Source organism: Spea bombifrons, chromosome 11 (genome assembly GCF_027358695.1).
Source record: "Spea bombifrons isolate aSpeBom1 chromosome 11, aSpeBom1.2.pri, whole genome shotgun sequence".
In the NCBI taxonomy this organism is placed as follows: Eukaryota; Metazoa; Chordata; class Amphibia; order Anura; family Pelobatidae; genus Spea; species Spea bombifrons.
The window spans coordinates 33702533-33723071 of NC_071097.1; the positions used below are offsets into that span (position 1 = coordinate 33702533).

General features: G+C 46.7%; 2 protein-coding genes across 3 annotated transcripts; both read left to right on the forward strand.

Moving 5' to 3' along the window:
* On the forward strand, positions 1 to 4094 carry LRRC23 (leucine rich repeat containing 23). The gene is made up of 8 exons (XM_053450230.1): positions 1 to 83; positions 942 to 1106; positions 1504 to 1613; positions 1878 to 2134; positions 2461 to 2591; positions 2759 to 2895; positions 3515 to 3734; positions 3847 to 4094. The coding sequence occupies exons 2-8, from the start codon at positions 945 to 947 to the stop codon at positions 3868 to 3870; spliced, it is 1041 nt and encodes a 346-aa protein (XP_053306205.1). The 5' UTR covers positions 1 to 83; positions 942 to 944; the 3' UTR covers positions 3871 to 4094.
* A 9612-nt stretch (positions 4095 to 13706) lies between these two features.
* On the forward strand, positions 13707 to 20539 carry ATN1 (atrophin 1). Of its 2 annotated transcripts, none has more exons than XM_053450216.1 (9): positions 13707 to 13835; positions 14179 to 14316; positions 14939 to 15049; positions 15231 to 16924; positions 17187 to 17379; positions 18032 to 18842; positions 18930 to 19073; positions 19773 to 19977; positions 20080 to 20539. In XM_053450216.1, exons 1-9 carry the CDS (start codon positions 13761 to 13763, stop codon positions 20111 to 20113), a joined length of 3405 nt encoding a protein of 1134 aa, XP_053306191.1. In that variant the 5' UTR covers positions 13707 to 13760; the 3' UTR covers positions 20114 to 20539. The 2 variants fall into 2 exon arrangements, with proteins under 2 accessions (XP_053306191.1, XP_053306192.1); XM_053450217.1 differs by having other exon boundaries at positions 19773 to 19953.

A 20539-nucleotide genomic window follows, 5' to 3' on the forward strand; every position in this document is an offset into this window, starting at 1 on the left:
TTTGTCTCCGTGGTAACAAGGACGCTTTTCATAACCTCCGGTAAAAGGAGTTACCATAGAAACTGGCTGACTAGCAGAACAGGGTAAGTCTGACCGCATCTTTTAAACTACTTCTTAAAATAACCATTTAATCGCCACAGTAATATTATATAATAGAATCCTGTAAATACTTCAACGCATGCGCTCCCCCATTCATCTGCTGTCACCCTCCAGGATGTGGCCCCTGCACTCTTCTTCACTTACCCCATAATCCTAGCACTTTCTTCACATTTCCCCTGTCTCAGTATGTGCCTCGTACCCCTATTACTCTATCCACCTCTGACTCCACTACCAAGGCACCCCTCCATCCTTGTGCCCAAATACTCTCCACACTGTCTATTTTGTGCTATGCCTTCTATTTGTCCTTTAATACTTGCACTTTTTGATCCTCTCCACCATAACTTCTGCTGTCTCTCCATCTGTCCAGTAACATCTGCACTCTTTCTTTCCTTCATCTACCCCGTGACCTTTGTAGTCTCTCCTCCATCTGCTCTGTAATTCATGCCCCATTCTAACACAGGTACTCTTTCCATCATCTGCCCCATAACTCTCCTTCGCCTGCTATCTAATTCATGCATTCCTTATGTAATCTGCCCCATAAGCACTCTCTCCACCATCTACCATGTAGATACAATACAGTTACTCTTTCGATCATCTGCCCCGTAATTCATGCACTTTTTCCTTTATTTGCCCCATAATTCTCCTCCATCTGCTCTGTGATTGGTGCACTCGGAACAATTTACCAGTAACACCTGCACTCTCTCCCCCAACTACTCTCTAATTCTTTTTCCTGTAATCCTTACATGCCGGGGCTTTTTGTCCCATGAGCTTGCACTCTCCTTCTCTAACCCTCACCAAGAGCCTATTTGCCATCCATCCATATCGTTCTTTTTCCACTCTAGGGAATGTCGGACGTTGAGGATGAAGTTCAGGATGAGGAGCAGGAGTCTGAGCAGCAGCTGGAGGAGACCACCCCAGACATAGCACGGGGTGATGAGGAGGAAGATGAAGATGAGGAGGGAGAGAAGGAGGGGGAGGAGGCCGAGGAGCCAGAAAAAGAAGAGGAGGTAAGAAAAGGGATTACCAAGGAACGTGTCCTGTGAAAGATTGTGGAAGTCACTGGTGCTTATGGGGCATCTACAAGTCTGTGGCTGCCTACCCTTGGTGGGGTTAATTGATGAATGGTACGAGATGTAGAGAAATCGATACAGTTATTGGGGGTCACAAACAATATGGGGGCATTATAGGGAAGGGTCATATGAGAACCAGGTGATGCTATATGTAAAGTGTTTTCAGATCAAATGTTTAATGTTCCAGATGGGGGCACTCAACACAATTCTGTCTGATGGCTATGAGTTTTGGGGTAGTTTTTGGGGTGCGCTCTTATAGTTCTATGATTAGTAGGGTTTTTTTGGATTGCCGTAGCTTTGTAACCTGATTTTCCCCTTTCGGTCCTGCCGGCAGCCTCCCCATGTTCCCCTCACCGAGGAGATGCTGAAGGAAGGGCTGTCGCTGCTCTGTAAGACAGGGAATGGACTGGCTCACGCGTTTGTCAGACTGGAACTGAAAGACAAGTATGTATCTGTGTTGATAAATCAGAGATCAGCGATTCATATTTCAGTCTGATCGTTCACAGTACCCACTGCATGTTACCCACAGTAACCCATCACCCACTAATCACAGCCACAAAACAACACGCTCACCACTGCTCCATCTTACCCAATAACCTTCACTCACACTTCACATCAACTGCAGCATATATTGCATTATAGATATATATATATATTATACATACACTGTTTATATACGTATGTTTTAGTCTCTTATTTTTTTTGCAGGGAACTTACAGATATCTCAGTTTTGCAGTCCTTTATACACTTGCGCTATGTGGACCTTTCCCAGAACGCCTTGCATGACCTCTCTCCCCTTGGGGCTTTGACTCATCTGCTGAGCTTGCGAGTGGATCAGAACCGGCTGCTCAGCATGAAAGGGTTGGGAGAGCTTCCTTATCTACAAATAGTCAGCCTGGCGCAGAACCGCATTCAGACCCTTCAGGGACTGGCTCTCCCTCGTCTTGAATCACTCAATCTGATAGGTCAGTGTAGATTTAAGCTGAGTCTGAGGGCTGCTGTAAGGCCAACATCTCATTGGAGTTTTGGCTTCATAATTCATCATTACCTTTAAATTGATCTCACTTTCAACTCACAGTTTAGTAAATCAGCCTCATTGGCTTTCCCTACAGTCTGTAATACTAATACCTCTATATTTTCCTCCTATCATCCCGATAATAATATTCTTCCTATTGATTCCTCTCATCGCTCATCTTCATTCATTCACTCACTGTGTTTACTTACTGTCCTGCTGATGATATTTCTTCCTATTTGTTTAGTGCTGTCTCCCCTCTGCTTTCATGTTGTGCAGGTAATAAACTGTCTAGTCTGGAGGATCTGGATTGCAGCAAACTCTGTAGCCTGCACACCTTGGAGCTACGCGGGAATCAGATCGCAAGCACGGCTGGGCTGAACCTCTCCAACCTAAAAGAACTTTATCTGGTGAGCACTTGACCCGTGCAAGTGAATGGAAGCTGTGTGTGTGTGAATGAAGGGTTTGTGTATTTTTGTGTGTGATTAAACATTGAAGGCTGGGATTGTGTAGGTGTATGAATGAAGGCCAGGTGTAGGTTTTCACTCAGATCATGACAATGTGTCTTGTCTTCCAGGCTCAGAATAATATAAAGACGTTAGAGGGGCTGGAATCTCTTGTAAATTTAACCAGCCTCCACCTGAGAGACAACCAGCTGGAGACTCTGGATGGATTTTCTGAGAAAATGAAGGCCTTACAATACCTTAATCTCAGGTACGTGTACATTCATAGAAACGGCAGATCAGACCCATTCGGCCCGTTTAGTCTGCTGGTTTTTCCTGCTGTAAAGATTATGGTTCTTGGCCATGTGACTATACATATACATGTTTAAAGGGACGCTTCATCTGCATGGTCCCTTTAAATGTTCATGATGTTCCTTTTGCAAAAGCACGGGCAAATTCTGCTGTATCCCCCAAAATGAATTTGGCCCTTTATTCACCCCCCAACTAAATACTGGGCAGGAGATGTGTTTGGCAGAAATCATCTCCATGAACATTATATACTTACCTCTGGTTAGCTCCAGCACCGGCTCAGGGAACACTGTAGCTGGGGGTCTGTTCAGACTCCCGTGATTTTAATAGCATCGTTATCCCTTCACTGATTGGCAGCTTCAAGCTGCAGAAACAGGGCTGCAGCTTCTAGGTCAAGAAAGTATCTTCCTCTTCCATCTTGAATAATTATACCAATTTCTGCACCAGTTGAAAAATGAGCACATTTTTAAAATGCCCAAAAAGAGCCAGAGACAGGGAATGTGGGGTTAAATGTATGCCGGTGTTATTTTGGGATGGATAATGTGTCCTCTTCCAAACATTAAACTTCTGTCCTCATTCAGGGGCAATCTGTTGGCCACTCTACAGGAGACACACAAACTCAAGTGTTTGCCGATGCTCCGAGCGCTCGTCTTGCGGGAGAACCCCTGCGAGGAAGAAGAGGGCTATCGCATGGAGACCCTCATCACTCTGCCTCATCTGCAGCGGCTCGATAAAGATTTCTTTGAGGACGAGGAAAGAACGGAGGCTGCGGAGACGCAGAGGATGAGGCTGGAGGAAGGGGTTAGTGGGGAGCGTGGGCATAAAGGACACCGAGCATACGCGAGGAAAGGGGGCTGATTATTTTGATGTATCATTCAGTAGAAGTGTATTAACACTATGATTTCTCTTATAGATGGCTGAATCATCAAATGAATGAAGCTGGACTCTGGAATAGGGACAATCCTCCAAAAAATGCATTACCACATGACCCCCTACACAGAGTGCTATTCTGATGGGCTCTGGCATAAGTGGGGTTAATCCATTCCTGTTCTTGAGATGAACTAAGACAACCATTTCCATGAGCGGCAGGGGTTAATACAGCGTCCAGGACATTTACAGAAGGGGTTAATGTTAATTAAAGAGATGTATCTGCTTTTTGCACCCTTGGAGTCTGGCTGTTTTCATTGTGAGCCGCTAAGCTGTGTCTCATGTATATATATAGATATATATATATACGGTATATCTCTGTATGTGTCTATGGAAGCACATACATGTTTGGAGATATATACGGTAACTTCTTTAACACAGATGGAGTCCCAATTGTTGAAACTGTTTTCATGCAGTGACTTTTCTGTCCTCCAAATGAATTGATGATTTGTATGAATTATAAATGCGCATTATATGGATCCTCGGCTATTTCCTATCGCCCCGGGATACCAATTAAAGGTACAGACAGAAAATGTTTAATACAGCATGATCGCGGTCGGCCATTTTTCCAGGACTCGCATACATGTCACACGTTGTTGCCCGTGCGTGTGCTGCCCCCTGCAGCATGTGGGGTGTAAAAACTCACAAAGCCGCATCAATCGCTGGCGTGCAACTCACATACAGCAGGGGCAGCACTTTATACGTAGAGACCTTTTCGTATGTGAAGATGCCATCTCTATGCCCCAGACAAGCTTTAAAGTATTGGCATTAGTTTGGCCATCTCAGCTGTTAGGCCACTGCCGGCAACTACACCATATGACTGTCCACCGAACCACAAAGAGAGAGAGATGTGAGCGGCAGGATCGGTCCCTCGTCTGATAAGACCCCCAACCCTTTTTAATGCCGCCTTACAATCTAGAGGGGACGGGGTATAGAGAAAGAAGTGGCTTTCGAGGTTTCTCTTGAATATTGAGTGGGGAGGGCAAAAGCCGCGCGTTTAGTGGAGTAAAAACCTTCAGTCCACGGAAAGAACGTAAAGATAGAGTATACCCATCGTACAGTGCTACGGAATTTGATGGCGCTATATAAAACAATAAATAATAATAGGGGAGTACTTTGTTGCGAGGGCAGTGGGGGAGCGGGCTAGGAATGGCTCCGTTTGGCTCGTACAAGGCGTGGCGAGATTAACCGTTCCCCATCGCAGGCAAAAAGAAAATAACATTTCTGACGATGAAAGATCTTTTAATGATGCAGGACTGCCCCCTGCTGAACACACGCATGTACTGCAGGCTCTCCGGGTCCAAATCAGGCGTAGACCCCGTTATTGAGTCGGAAGAATGATGCCCCCGGCTGCCTTTTAATGGAATCCGTCAAGGGCTGCGGATAAACAGAACCGTGTAGAGATACATGCGTGTTTCTGCTCCGTGTACCGTGTTCTCTACGCCTACCTGATGCCTGACACCCCGATTTATCTGTTGCTTTTCTGCGTTCCTGATCACGCCTCGTACGGTGGACTTTTTGCTGGATTAGTATTCAATCCGCTGCGATCAAATTCTATGAGTTTATTTGCTGCCGGATGTGAGACCCCAGCAGCAAAAATCTATGTTTCTTTTGTAATTAAGCCTTCGTTAACAGGCAGCTCGTTTCTGGCCGTCTGCATTAAAGGGGCAGCTGCCTAATTATTTCCCCACTGATCAGTGAAGCAAACAAAATGTTCTTCACTGTCACGGCCTCCATTATTGCCAATGGGTTCCGATCAAGTCCCTTCATGGGGACATTTTCCTAGTCCCCCCCCCATCTAAGTGCCCCTTCTCTCCCGATCCAATCATCTCAACCTCAGTGGTTATTGGACACATGAGTGACCCAAAGTGGGACCCTGAGAAGTACATAGACCGGGGGCTGCTGACTCACTCTGCCCATCATATGCACTTCAATGGATAAAGCTGTGCCCCACTTAAATTTTCATGTTGCCCCCTTACATTCTGCAGACTCCCCATCCACGTATCCAATTGCCCCTTTCCCTGTCCCTGTGTTATTTGATCTGTGTTTGGCAAATGGAGCGGGGGTCTATTCACTAAAGATTTTAAACTTAAACTTGGATCAGCGGACACAACGTGCCATTGGAACACAGGAGTGATAAAGGGCCATTGGAACACAGGAGTGATAAAGGGCCATTGGAACACAGGAGTGATGGGAGTGATAAAGGGTCATTGGGACACAGGAGTGATGGGAGTGATAAAGGGACAAAACTGGGTTTTCTTTAAAAAACAAGGACATTTCTAAGTGACCCCAAACTTTTGAACAGTAGGGTGTATTGTGGGAGCGGGTCAGTGGGCCATCCCTTATGTTCTAAGCGAAGCGCGGCCTTTAGCGGTTGGGTTGGGGCCGCTCGGCTGCGTCTCTACGCTCTGCAGGCTGGACGGACCCCGGCGCGGCGATTTTCTGCAGCGGCCATTTCCATTTTTATTGAATTAGATTTTTTCTCACTGGCTTTAGGTTTCCGATTGCGTTTACGTTCTTCTAGTTGTCGATACGCTCTGAGTTTGGATCACTAGAAATGTTCAAACTCGTACTGACGCACACACTAACACTCAGCACAGGGTACACCTACAAACAAATACACACACTGATACAAACCGACAAACTGATACAATATATTCACAAACTGATACATATGTATTAACACAAACACCGGTACAGTTACATTCATGAACTGATACAAAACTAGACACACAGTAGCGCAAACACACACTAACATATACATATAAGCACACGTGTAACAACAGGCAATCACACGCTATCCCTGGCGTGTAAGCACACAGTCCAATAGCAACTGGTTCACACTAATACAAGACATTAAAACACACATATGAACACAGTCGTACACATCAATACAGAAATACACACGTGGGGACACGGGTGTAAACACCATACAATCACACACACATGTGTACACACCAATAAAGACGCAAACCTACACACTAACACAGACCTACACACCAACACACACACTAACGCAGATGTACACACTGACACAAACACTGATGCAGGCATACACCCTAACTGACATACACACCAACACAGCAACACTCACACACACTTACACAGACGCACACACTAACATATATACACACCAATACAGCAACACACACACACTGACATAGATGTGTAAAGACACTTAAACACACTCCAGCCCTGCAGACAGAGCCAACCTTCCCCTTTGTGCCTGAGAGAACAGGAAGAGAAGGGGGAGAGAAAAGAGGAGGGAGGGGAGAGAGTCTGAGAGATGGAGAGGGGAGAGAGTCTGAGAGATGCAGGGGAGAGAGTCTGAGAGATGGAAGGGAGAGAGTCTGAGAGATGGAGGGGAGAGAGTCTGAGAGATGGAAGGGAGAGAGTCTGAGAGATGGAGGGGAGAGAGTCTGATAGATGGAGGGGAGAGAGTCTGAGAGATGGAGAGGGGAGGAATGGGAAAGATAGGCAGTATGAGGCAGAAAAGGTAAAAGAGAGAGAGGGGAGAGAAACAAAATGAGACGGAGGAAAATGGAGAGGAGAGGATGTGGAAAGGAAAGAGAGATAGGGGAGGAGAAACTGAGCGAGGGGGGAGAGAGAGAGGAGAGCGAGACACCTCTGTCACTCTGTCTTCTCTCCTCCCTCATGCCTGTCTCCCCCTCCTCACCTCTGCCTCTCACAGAAGGAGGAGAAAAGAGACAGATAACCAGGGGCTGGGGGGAAAAAAGAGAAAAAAATAACTTTCAGGAATAGCGAACCCTGCGTCTGTCTGTCTGTCCGACCCCCCGCCACCACTCTGTCTCTCCTCCCCTTGCGCTCTCAGACCTAACGGGAAGAGACTGAGAGGGAGGGAGGGGGGGGGGTGAGGGCTTACCAACTACAGACAGACAGACAGACAGACGCAGAGAAAGAGAGGGAGGTAACCGGAGAGGGGGGGAGGAACTAACAAGAGAAGGGAGGGAGGGCACAGCGGAGAGGGGGGGAGGAGGAGGTAAAAAAATTTCGTCTTTTGTGGGATTTTCACTGCACAACGGATTAAAAAAAAAAAGAAAAAAAAAAAGAAAGAAAGAAAGAAAGAAAAAAAAAAGAGCTTTTTCCGTCTCCTCGGCTGGGTGGCTGCTCCTTTCGCTCTCCCTCTTCCACTCGGCCCAAGCCAGCAGCGCAGGTACTGGAAGCCGCACCACAATGCTCCGCTGCGACTCCCGCGCCGATCCTTCGCTTGGCCCCGGATGGCGAATGTCTCCGCCTGAGTCTGTAGCGCTGCAGAAGTAAAGAAAAAAAAAAGAGGGAGAATTCAGGACTCATAATTGCCCTTTCCCCCCCCCCGGATCCTTTGTTAGGTGGGTGATACGGCGGGTTCTGGATCCTTCCAGACACTGTGGAGCTGAGATTGATGTGTATGTAGAGATATACATGTGAAGCCACACGTATGTGCACGGGCAGACAGCATGCGGCAGCTGGCAGCCGGGAAACCGACACACGCTGTGACACACACACACATCACACACATGTTCATACACACACAAGACACTAAACATACACACATACAAAAAAGGTACACGCGCACACACCCCCTCCTGTGGGAACACGCAACACACACCCCCAGCCTGGCTATCTGTCTGGCTCCAACATGCACAGCTGCGCAGTACACAAGGGGGGGGAGTGGGAGGCGAAGAGTTAAAAACACAGATTCCAAGACGACCTCTTCTCCTTGCTCCCAGGAGCTTACACTCAACACGTATGTGACTCTATAGGAGAGGCCGGGGAGTACAGATAGGAGGTAGCCGGGGCTAGGCCTGTCCAAAAGAGCTTGCGCTCCAATAAAGAGTTAATGTTGGTATGTATTGGCATGCACTCCTATATGTTATAAAGTAGTAGTGAGGGTTGGCAGTCTGTCGGGGGTGGTACCGTCACACTACCCCTGGAGGGGGGGAGAAGGGTAACTTTCTATGCTGCCCGGAGTGATGTCAGGCGCAGGAGGGTGTGTGACACCTTTTTTAGGGGCAACTAACAGTACAGATGGTTTTTGGGGCGACCCGCGTCTATATCGAGCTGTTCCTTGATGTTTATTGAGCTACCAGGAGGGTTTGGGGCTGTAAGATGGATTTTAGGGGTATTTTATGGTATATAGGGGTTGTTAGTTGGATTCCGGGTGTATTTTATAGTAAATGGGGCTGATGGATGGCTTTTAGGGGTATTTACAGTATGTGGGGCTGTTAGACAGATTTTAGGGGTATTTTATAGTATATCTGGGTTTAGGGGTACCTTATCAGTATAAGAGTATATTGGATGGTTTTAGGTTTTTTGGGGTGCTGTTTAGTATACAGAATGCTATATTTTGGGGTGTGCTATGTGTTTGTGGTGCTGCTTAGCATATGTTGTGGCCGTTCTGCGTGTTCATCGTGGAGCATGAAACATTTTCAGGGTTCCACTTGATATGCGGGTTTACATATGAAATTTTGCTCATTGATATATATATGCTTTTTTTGGGGTGCTAATAATAGGGGTATGTGGGGTGTACTATGTTTTGGGGTGCTCTTCATAAGGTGTATGTTCTATGATTTGGGGTGCTATATATAAGAGGTATGTGACATGTTTTGGGGTGCGTTTTTTTGGTGGTACATTTTTGGGGTGTTGTCCAGCATGGAGGTTATGTTTGGAGTGCTGTGCAGTAGCTGGGGCTGAAGCTTCATGTTGTCCATATGTGGGGGGGCCCTGGTTTGTTTTTACGAGGTGCTCTTCAGTCTGTGTGCCATTTTTGCCGGGGTTCTGCTCAGCTTTGGGGTTGCTTTACACTTTCGGGGGCTCCTCAGACACCTCTCTGCGTATCAGTGTCCATATTGGGTGCTGTTTTAGGCTGTTTAGGAGATACAGTTTGGGGTGTTGCTAAAAAAGGGTGATTTTTTGGGGTGTTATATAATAAATGAGTTATTTAGTGTTTTGGGTTCCATTAAGTATTTGGGTAACATGGTAAAGGAACGTCAATGAATAATTCTCTTATCTGACACATTTAGGGGTCCTGTTCACTACAGGGGGTACGCAATAAATACTTAACGGTGTGGTTTACTATTTGGGTTATGTGATATATATATTTATGGGGTGACGTTCACTACAAGGGCTATGTGATATATATTTGGGGGAGTTGGTTGGTATTCAGGTTATGTGATATATATTTAGGGGCGCTGTTTACTATTCAGGTTATATGGTATATATTTTAGGGTTGATGTTCACTATGGGGGCTATGTGATATATAGTTAGGGGTGTTGGTTAGTTTTCAGGTTATGTTATATATATTTTGGGGTTGCTCTTTACTATTCCGGTTATGTAATATATATTTACAGATTGTGTTTACTATTTGGGTTATGTGATATATATATATTTAGGGGTGCTGTTTACTATTCTGGTTATGTGATATATATTTTAGGGTTAATGTTCACTACAGGGGCTTTGTGGTATATATTTAAAGGTGTTGGTTAGTATTCAGGTTATGTGATGTATATTTAGGGGTGCTGTTTACTATTCAGGTTATTATATATATAAATATATATATATACTGGGGTGCTCTTTACTATTCCGGTTAAGTGATATATAATTAGGGGTGCTCTTTACTATTCCGGTTATGTAATATATACTTAGGGGTCTGCTTTACTATTCGGGGAATGAGATATATATATATTTAGGGTTGCTGTTTACTATTTGGGGTATGCAATATATATGTACAGGATCTATTCGAGGTAAGTGATATATATATTAGGGGTTCTGTTTACTAATCTGGCTATGAGATATATATTTTGGGGTGCTGTTTACTATTTGGGTTATGTGATATATAGTTAGGGGTACTGTTTACTATTTGGGGTACGTGATATATATAGTTACGGTTTCTTTTTGCTATTCAGGGTATGTGATATAGATTTTGGTGGTTCTGTTTGCTATTCAGGGTATGTGACGTATGTGTTATGGGTGCTGCTCAATATTTTCGCCATGTGATATATATATTTTACGTGTCCTGTTTACTATTTGGGGGCCATTCAATATCCAGATCCTGTGTGATTTGCACTGAGGCGTTCTTGGGGTGCTCATGTTTGGGGGTGCTGTTCAGTATTTGCATCAGTTATGTTCATATGTTTGGGGTTCTCCTCTGGATTTGGGTTGTATGCCGTGTTTCGGGGTAGTTCTTAGTAGAAAAGGTATCTGCCCCGGCGGGTGCAGCTCTGGGGTATCTCAGGCTGCTTTTCTTTGTTATCTTGTAGTTGCATTTTGTTATGTCTATACCATGCACAGTATGTCTGCCGTGTTATATACATGTAACATGTAATATTAACACTCACACGCAGCTGTAGCTATGAGTTTATGTCGCCGACATATTCTGAAGCAGCGTACAACTGACATTAAATAGCGGTTACTTTAGAATATTATTAATACCAGGACCAGACCAGATCATTTAAAGCTACAGGTAATTGCAGCAGCCACGCGCAGGTAACGCGCTCAGTATAGGTTGTTATATTTACTTATATTACATACCTGAAAGGTGTTATTGCAGTTAACTCTTTGATGTCCGGCTGGATGGTGGCAAAGCTACGAATACAGATAAGGGGTAAACATGTTATAAAGTCAAACACAGCATTTTGAATATACAGCGTCTGCAGCGCCATGAACCAGTATTCATTGGTGACAAAATGATTTGGCATGGCGTCTCGGCTATGTGGGCACATTTTTTTTACTGGTAGCAACTTGCATTTTCGTGCAGGGCACCAGTAAGTTGGGGGTCAGGCTCTTTGCTGAGAGGGTGGTAGATACATGGAACAGCCTCCCAGCAGAAGTGGTACAGTGAGGGAATTTAAACATACATGGGATTTTCCCCGCTGTGTCAGACCATCAGAGGTGAATCCTCTCTTACCCAACAAAGCTGAGTCTTAATTTAACAGAGCTGGAGGGGGCACAGAATCTGTGGCGGAGCACCAAATACCATATAGCCAGATCTCTATATTACACAAACCGGCCAGGAGTCTGATAATAGATCTCTATATTACAGAGACCGGCCTGGAGTCTGATAATAGATCTCTATATTACACAAACCGGCCAGGAGTCTGATAATAGATCTCTATATTACACAGAATGGCCGGGAGTCTGATAATAGATCTCTATATTACACAGACCGGCCTGGAGTCTGATAATAGATCTCTATATTACACAGAATGGCCGGGAGTCTGATAATAGATCTCTATATTACACAGACTGCCCATAAGACTGATAATAGATCTCTATATTACACAAACCGTCCGGGAGTCTGATAATAGATCTCTATATTACACAGACCGGCCAGAAGTCTAAAAACATGGCCATCCCCGCTCCTACTACTACCCTGTCTAATGCTTGCAGTGGGACAACCAGTCCAGAAAGGAGTCACCAGGTCCCAATCCCCATAAAAGGGCCATCTGGGCCCCAAAGCCTGCGGGAGCTCAGGCCGAGTAGAGGGCCTGGGACAGATCGAGGCTTGCCGGGGCCCCATCCATGTGTATCGGTTGAACCCCAATGATGGTGGCCGTGTTTCAGTGACTCGTGAATAAGGTCATAGGTCAGCTCCATGCTAATAGCGTGCCGCAAACCTGTGTATGAATAGTCAGCTTCCCGGCCAAGCTTCCCCAGAAAACCCCTTTGCTCTATAAATTACGGCACTTACTGGAGAAAGCCCCAGCAGATACCTCTCACCACCGTGTGCTCCCTGCATCACTGACCATTGGGGGGGTACAGGAGCTCACTCACACTCCACAGGGGCAACATTGTAACTGAGTGAGCACATGGTGGGGCTGGAAGCTATTTGATTGAAACAAGGGGGGCACGGCATACATTTAAAGAGACCACCTATATATCATATACATTAAAGTGCATTTTAAGGCTTGAGTGTCCCTTTAACGAAAGGCAAGGGATAACTCAATGGGGAGGACTAATCACATCGCAGGTCTTGAGGAAAGTTCTATGAGTTTATTTAATGTCCAAACTCTAAAATATTGGATTTATGAAAAGGTGACAGACGCGGTGTGATATTCTGTTTGTCCCTCGTGTACCATTACCGTGAGTTGTTGAATAGGCGCAGGTGCGCTGTATAAAGGTTTACATTAATCTGCTGTATATAACACCCAGGTTTCCCACAACAACCCGCAAACCACAACATTACAGATGGCCCGGGATAAGCCTGGCTTTTGTGCTCCGGCACAAAGACTTGGATTTGCATGTCCGCTTTCCGTGATGTCACCGTGACGGCTTTTAACCACTAAATTCATTCATTGGAACTCCCCACCGCCTGCGCTTTCTGATCGCCAATCGGTGGAATTGTTTGGGGGGTATTTTACCGTATTGGTAGATGGTGGCAAAAGGTGGCAGGACTACTATAATAAAAAACAAGGCAACCAAACAAAATAGCTGCCACAAATTTTTATAACATATTTTTTTTTTTAAACAAATGGAACCAGGTCACCGTATTTTGAGCTAACATCCCACCTTACATAGCTTACCTGTCAGATGTCCCTCTTTGGTCCCCAAATCCAAATTTGCTCCTCTGAGGCCCCTCTTTCCTCCATTAATGCCCCTCTTTCCTCCGTTGACGCCCCCCTCTCCTTCGTTGATGCCCCCCTTTCCTTCGTTGATGCTCCTCTTTCCTCCGTTGATGCCCCTATTTCCTCCATTGATGCCCCTCTTCCCTCCATTGATGCCCCTCTTCTAATATCGCCTCCCGGTGCACATTCCTTGTCCCACTCCTCCACCAGCTACAACCAAATGGGAAATCGAGAACAATTATGCACAATTATTATTTTTTTATTCCACCAGGAAATTTGATCTTCAGTCCAAGTTTTCTCTACCCCAAAAAACACAACAAGGGTCTGCCGGAGGTTTATGTTCTCAGAAACCAGCGGGGGAAATGGGGCCTGTGGACCCTACAATATGAAAACCCGCCAGAACAAAGACTCGGTGAGTGGATCCGAAGCAAACTAACTGCTAGAACTGAGTTAATTGGATTCATATATGGAAGGAAGTGAGTGTGAGTTGCACAATCTAACCAGCACTCAGAGGCAAAGTTAGCCTCAGATTCACACGTTGGCTCATGAACGTCAGGATATACTCATTAACAAGCCAACATACAACTTTAGTGCTATTTGGTACTTAAAATTAATGATTGACATGTAAATTAATAATTAACACGTATGTTACGGCATGAATTATGAGAGATATAGCACCAACCGGCGCTTCTTAGGCAAAGGCAGCCTGATCCTTCTGTCTCCACCATTAACATTTCATTTGTCTCCCTGGGAAGATGTCCATGAGGAGCGGAAGGAGAAAGGAGAGCGTGGGGCCCAGGGAGGAACGTAGGGCACGGGGACGGGCATCTCCTGGAGCAATCAGCACGTCCAGTAGTGACAGCAAGAGCGAGAAAGCAAGACCAAGCGGAAAGGTGATATGAGAGAGCAGGAGAGGGAGGGAATGCTATAGGAGCCGGGAACAATCAACTCATGGGTCGATGGAAAGAAGGTGACAGAAAGGGGATGGTATACAAGCTGGAATGAGGCACCTAATGGGTCAACTGATGGGTTTTAGGAATGGATATGTGGCTGGAGATCATGATGGAGTTGGGGAAAAAAAGATGGTGGGAGAAGATGACCACTGTAATGGAGACAGAGTTAGAGTGAGGACCAGAAATGATCAGGGATGATGTGATGGAGATGTGGAGAGCATTGATGAAGACTAAACTGAGAATAAATGAAGAACGTGTAGTAAGCAGAAAATATCGAGCTTGGGAGTAAATTAACTGGGATAAAAAGATGGTGACGGACTTGAGTAACACATACTTGTGTGAAGGGATGTGGACAGAGCAGTGAAATTAGGGAGATGAGGTAGAGATGGAAAGGGATGAAGACAGACCTGGGGAGAAGGACCATTTAAAGGACTGGGACAACAGCCTAGAGACTGTGTTGTGAAATGTGATAACGATGAAGAGGAGAGCTGGGACTGGAGCGGGGAAAACAGCGATTATCTGGGTGCAGATTAATAAAACGTGTATGTTCTTTCCATCGCAGAAGGGACGCATGGACGATTCTATTTCGAAGAGTGTTAAACGGGAGAGAGTAAAGGACTCTTCTGAGAGCGAGAGTGAAGCAGGGAAGACCCAGAAAAAAGTAAAGATGGAGGTAATTATCAGATATATTTAATTTGTAAACATGTGTTGTTTATTGTCCATTTTTTGCCATTACAATTCATGAAACCTCACGCTCTTGATGATATTTTTACCTCCTCCACCTCTCTTCATGTTTTCCTTCAAAACGATAACTCCATATGTAACTCATAATTTGTACTTACATTTCCCCGCAGTCTCCTGAGGTCACACGGCCACCACCAGATGAAGAAAGTCTGGATGGTCAAAGCGGTAATGAGGATGGAGGAAGCGATCCACGTGATATTGACCAGGACAACCGCAGCACATCCCCGAGCCTGCACAGCGGAGACAGCGAGAGCGATGCCTCCTCTGTCCCATCTCCCAAATCCTTCCCATCTCTTTACAGGGGGCCCAGCTCACCCCAGCCCCCATCCTCGCCGGTTCCTGATACCCCTATCCTGCCAGCACCCTCTCAAGCTCCACAGCCTACTTCTCAAGCTGAGCCCCCAACTGCCCGAGGGTATCAAACCTCACACCTTCCACAACTCTACCCCAGCCCTGGTGGGATAGTAAAAGCAGTACCTACACAGCCTGCACAGCCCAAGCCTCCACCTACCACTCCCATAGCAGGTCTGGGTTCGCCCAGGCCACTGGGCTCCCCCACAGCCCCTGCCAGTGTACCTACTTGCTCTTCCTCCACCACAACATACCCTCATGTGTCCCACAACCTTCCTCCTCCACCTGCCCTGCGGCCTCTTAATGCATCCCCTGGAATTCCACAACAGGTGGGAGAGAAGGCTGGGCAGCCAATACCCCCTGCCCCTTGTACCCTCAGGTATCCACCTTACCCAGGGCAGTACCCATCTGGTTACCCTCATCCATATCCACCACAGGGCAAGTATGGACAGCAGCAACCTGGCTCACACCCATCATGGGGTCAGGGTGGGCTAAACTACGGTCGAAATGCTGGGGGTCCCCAGTATCCTCAACCCCCTCCCCAAAATGGACAAGTGGGTGGGGGTCAACATCTTGCCAGCGGATTTACAGCATCCCACCACGGTGGCAACCGGACCCAATCCCCCATCAATAACCACCCCCTACACCCTATCCCTACAGCTGGGCACTTACAGTCTCCAGGGTCCCAGAGTAGTGTCCTGCACTCTCATGGAGGGGCATCTGCGGGCAGGGGGCAGTCTCCTAGCCATCCTACAAATAATCCACATCACCCCCACATTCTGCCAAACAGAGGGCGCTCCCCTACTCCACAGAGCAATTTGCCTCCTGGAGGCCCACCACAAACAGGACACCACCAACCTCAAATTCTACCAGGTGGAGTCCTTTCCCCAAATCCACCTCCTCAGAACAACACTCAGCAGATGGCTCCAGGGGGAGCAAATGGAAGTGGGCAGTCGCCAGCGCCCTCTAATAGCTCCCACATTTTGCCCCAATCGTCCTCTTCAGGGGGAAATGTAGCATTCCCTTCCCAGACAGAGACCCAGAATCAACAGCCCACACACCCTATTTATCAGCCACATTCTTCTCCTTCAGTGTGTCATTACCCCAACAGCTCTCAAGCCTACACAAACTACCCCTTTCAAGGCTATAAGGGGGCACCACCACCACCCGCTTCTGCTTATAAAAGTGGACCCCCACCCCCTTATAAGGCAGGATCTTTTCCGACATCCACGCCACCTCCTCTTCCTGCCCAGGGATATAAAGAGACTTCTCCTCCAGCCCCTCCTGCCCCTGCCGCACCAGTTGCACCGGCCCCTACAGCCCCTGTGCAGATAAAGCAGGAGCCTCCAGAAGAATGTGATCCAGAAGGTGAAAGCCCTGTCCCACCTGCCAGCAGCCCCTCACCTCCACCCAAGCTTGTGGACACACCAAGTCACGCCAGCCAGTCTGCAAGGTAAGGGGGGATATGTGTGCATCATGGGGAGGAGAGGTAGATGAGTGGGGTTTAGGAGGGTATGTAGGACAAGAGGGGACAATGGAAAGAACTGGAGGCCTGAAAGCGGTATCTATGTTATATAGATCCTTCCTTACTGGTAACGTATAAAGTAACTTTCATTAATTTCTCCCACAGTCTACCCATTATTACCTCCTACTCCATTCTTTCCACTGTTCTTCCCCACAACTCTTTCTTTACCTTTTTTTTTTCTACCCCTCAGATTCAACAAACACCTAGACCGTGGGTATAACTCCTGCTGCCGAACTGACCTGTATTTCGTGCCCTTGGAAGGGTCCAAGCTCTCCAAGAAACGCACAGAACAGATAGAGAGGGCAAGACGAGAGAGCGAACAGAGAGCACGCGAGGAACGGGACAGAGAGCGGGAGAGGGAGCGTGAACTGGAACGAAACGCGGTAAGAGAGACCTCAGTACAGACAGTGTCTCAATGGTACAACATGCATTGTATGAGTAACATACTGATTGGAAGAGTAATTAAAATATTAGCCCAAGAGAAAAAGGGGTCTTTGACTAAAGTTGATACGTTTATTGAGTCAACATAGAAAAAGGTATAAAGTAACGGAAGTTTCCGGAACTTCAGAAGTCCCTTCTTCTGATGGATTCCACTCCAACGTTGAATAAAATGATCTTCATCACATGTGTAAAGTGTGGTTACTGTTGTGACCCGATGAATACGTTCCCTTGTGCTCATGGTTAGGCACCATTGGCGTAGACAATAGAGAAATTATATCTATAGTGGGTTGAGGAATAGACCAGCTCCATGGACTACCTATATTTGCATGTGTTGGCAGTTTTTCATGGCTGCTGCATTTAAATATCTTCCTGTTTTCCATGTTTTCGGTGACCGGCAGGGCTCACTGTTATCTGTAAGCCTTAGATGCCCCAGAGTATAACGAGTTCCGAGGGGATGGGAGGTGGTCCAGGGTCTTCCTCAGTATCTTCCTCAGCATCACATCGATCTACGACACGGAATTAGGGGGAGAACATGTTAATATATCAAATGTTAATAATGCCTTCTTTCCACCCTCTCCCAATCTATTGTTCCAGAAGCTTGAGTCCCGTTCTCATGACTGCCCTCAGCTCTGTCCGCAGCAGCCTCCTCACCATCCAACTTTAGCTTTACCAACCCCATCCACGGCTCCCTCTCGCCCACCTCACTTTGAACCTCCAGGGGCGGTGGCTGCTGTTCCACCCTATTTGGGACCTGACACTCCTGCTCTCCGCACCCTGAGCGAGTATGCGCGCCCCCATGTGCTGTCTCCTGCAGGACGAGCTCCGCAACCTGGCCACCCCCCACATCACCCTTTCTATCTACCCCTGGGAGACCCACTTTTAGCCTATAATCTTCCTGCCGTGTTTGCCGGTGACCCATCCCGGGCTGAGCGTGAGCTAAGAGAGAGACTTAAGCCTGGGTATGAAGTGAAACCAGGAGAAATGGACCCTCTTCACCCATCCTCCCTTCCTCTCCCACCTCCGCCACCACATCATCCGCCCCCGCCACAACCTCCTCCCTCGGCTGCAGGTGTCCCTCCTCAGATGGGATTGCATCCTGCCTTCCAATATCATCACGGGCAGCATACACATGCACATGCCCTGGAAAGAGAGAGATTGACTCTTGGAGGTGCTGCTGGTGGACCCGGCGGGGCTCCTGGAGGAGCTGGAACTGCTGGTGGGAGCCGTGGCGAACTGTCCTACGCAGAACGCCTGGCTGCAGAACGTCAACATGCGGAGAGAGTGGCGGCTCTGAGTGGGGATCCTTTGACTAGACTCCAGATGTTGAACGTGACTCCGCATCATCACCAGCACTCACATATCCACTCGCACCTACATTTACACCAACAGGACGCGATCCACGCAGGTGAGTTGGAGAAAACGCTTTAGTACAAGCTATTTATTGAGGCGGTGGTTTAAGTGACCTTACCCTGGCCGTTGTTGTTCACCTCAGCCTCTGCTGGTGTGCACCCCCTTATGGATCCACTGACATCGGGGTCCCATCTTACGCGGATCCCGTACCCTGCAGCTGCTCTACCAAATCCTCTGATCCCTCACCCCCTACATGACAGTGACGTGCTAAGGCAACAGATATTTGGTAAGTCGCAGAGCCGTATAAGTAATGGCATCTAATGCCCGATGAAATGAAACATGGCCTTTTTATTTTAGTTTGAGATCATATATAAATAGGAATTATGGAGTATAGATCACCTTAAAATGGCCGATTGGGTACATGACAGATAATGCTGTGAATGTACTGTGATAATTGAAAACGGCGACATGGACTACATGTAGAGAATGTAATCAAACGGATAGGAGAAGATCTTGGGGGTAGTCAGTGGGAAGATGTGAAGAATCACAGAAAGGTCTGAAAGGTGGGGAATGTCAGTGGGTGAGCGGAAAACATAGTGGATGGTCAGTAGGAATGGTGCAGAACCTCAGGGGTAGTCAGGTGGAAAATCAGATTAGTCTGAGAATCTTGGGGTCATCATTGGGAAAGGTTGGAAAATCCTTGGGATGTTTAACGAGATGGGTGCAAAATCTCAGGGACCTTTAATAGACTGGCACAGGAGCTTGGAACTATGGCGAAGAATCCCTAGAAGGGGAACTAGCGCACCCCCAAAATAAGAAAATGTGAGATTGGGTTTTATGGCACCAAATTAAATCGGAGGGATATCTGAGTTCAAATGGAGTACAACGAAAGTTACCTGGATTGATGGAAGTTATAGATTGTACAACAGGGTAATGGTACTGAAGACTGGTTTTCCATTCACTCTTCGTTCTTTATCCCGCTCAGCCTCCCCATACAGAGATCTCCCAAGCTCACTGTCAGCCCCCCTATCTGCTGCTCACCAGCTACAAGCCATGCATGCGCAGTCGGCTGAACTACAACGTCTGGCCCTGGAGCAACAGCACTGGCTTCAGACTCACCATCCTCTTCAAGGTGTTCCGCTACCTGGACAGGAAGACTTCTACAGGTCAGGGTACCCCCGCGGCCCACAGTATGATCTCTTACCTTTTTTTATACTATACCATAAAATGTTGCCAGATTCTTTAAATATACTTTTTTGTCTGACCTTGGATTTTCTTTTTCTGTCTTACAGTCATTTGAAGAAGGAAACCGATAAAACTCTGTAATTTTTGGAGATTAAAGCCCAGTGGTCAGGGGGTCTTCTCATTTATCGTAGGTATCTGAGAGAACGAGAGAGAAACGTTCTTTCATGGAGCAAGGAGACATTCAAAGACAGAGTGACACCCTGGGATAAAGAATAAAAAAGTGACAGACACCTTGGAATGGAGACAATCCCTGGGACTAACTACTTGGGCAACATCCCCCAAAAGAGATATTCTAATGGAGATGTCTTGTGACAGCCTGTGGGAGACACCAAGTGGGAAAGAGACATTCAATCAAAGCGTCCTTGGAACAAAGATACCCTGCTATAAACACTCTCTGATAAAGAGACACACTGAGACGTTGTAATTGATATATTCACTGTGACAGTGAGACAGCTTTTAACTGATAGACATTCCGTGACACAGCAAAACACTTTAAAAAAGGCAGAC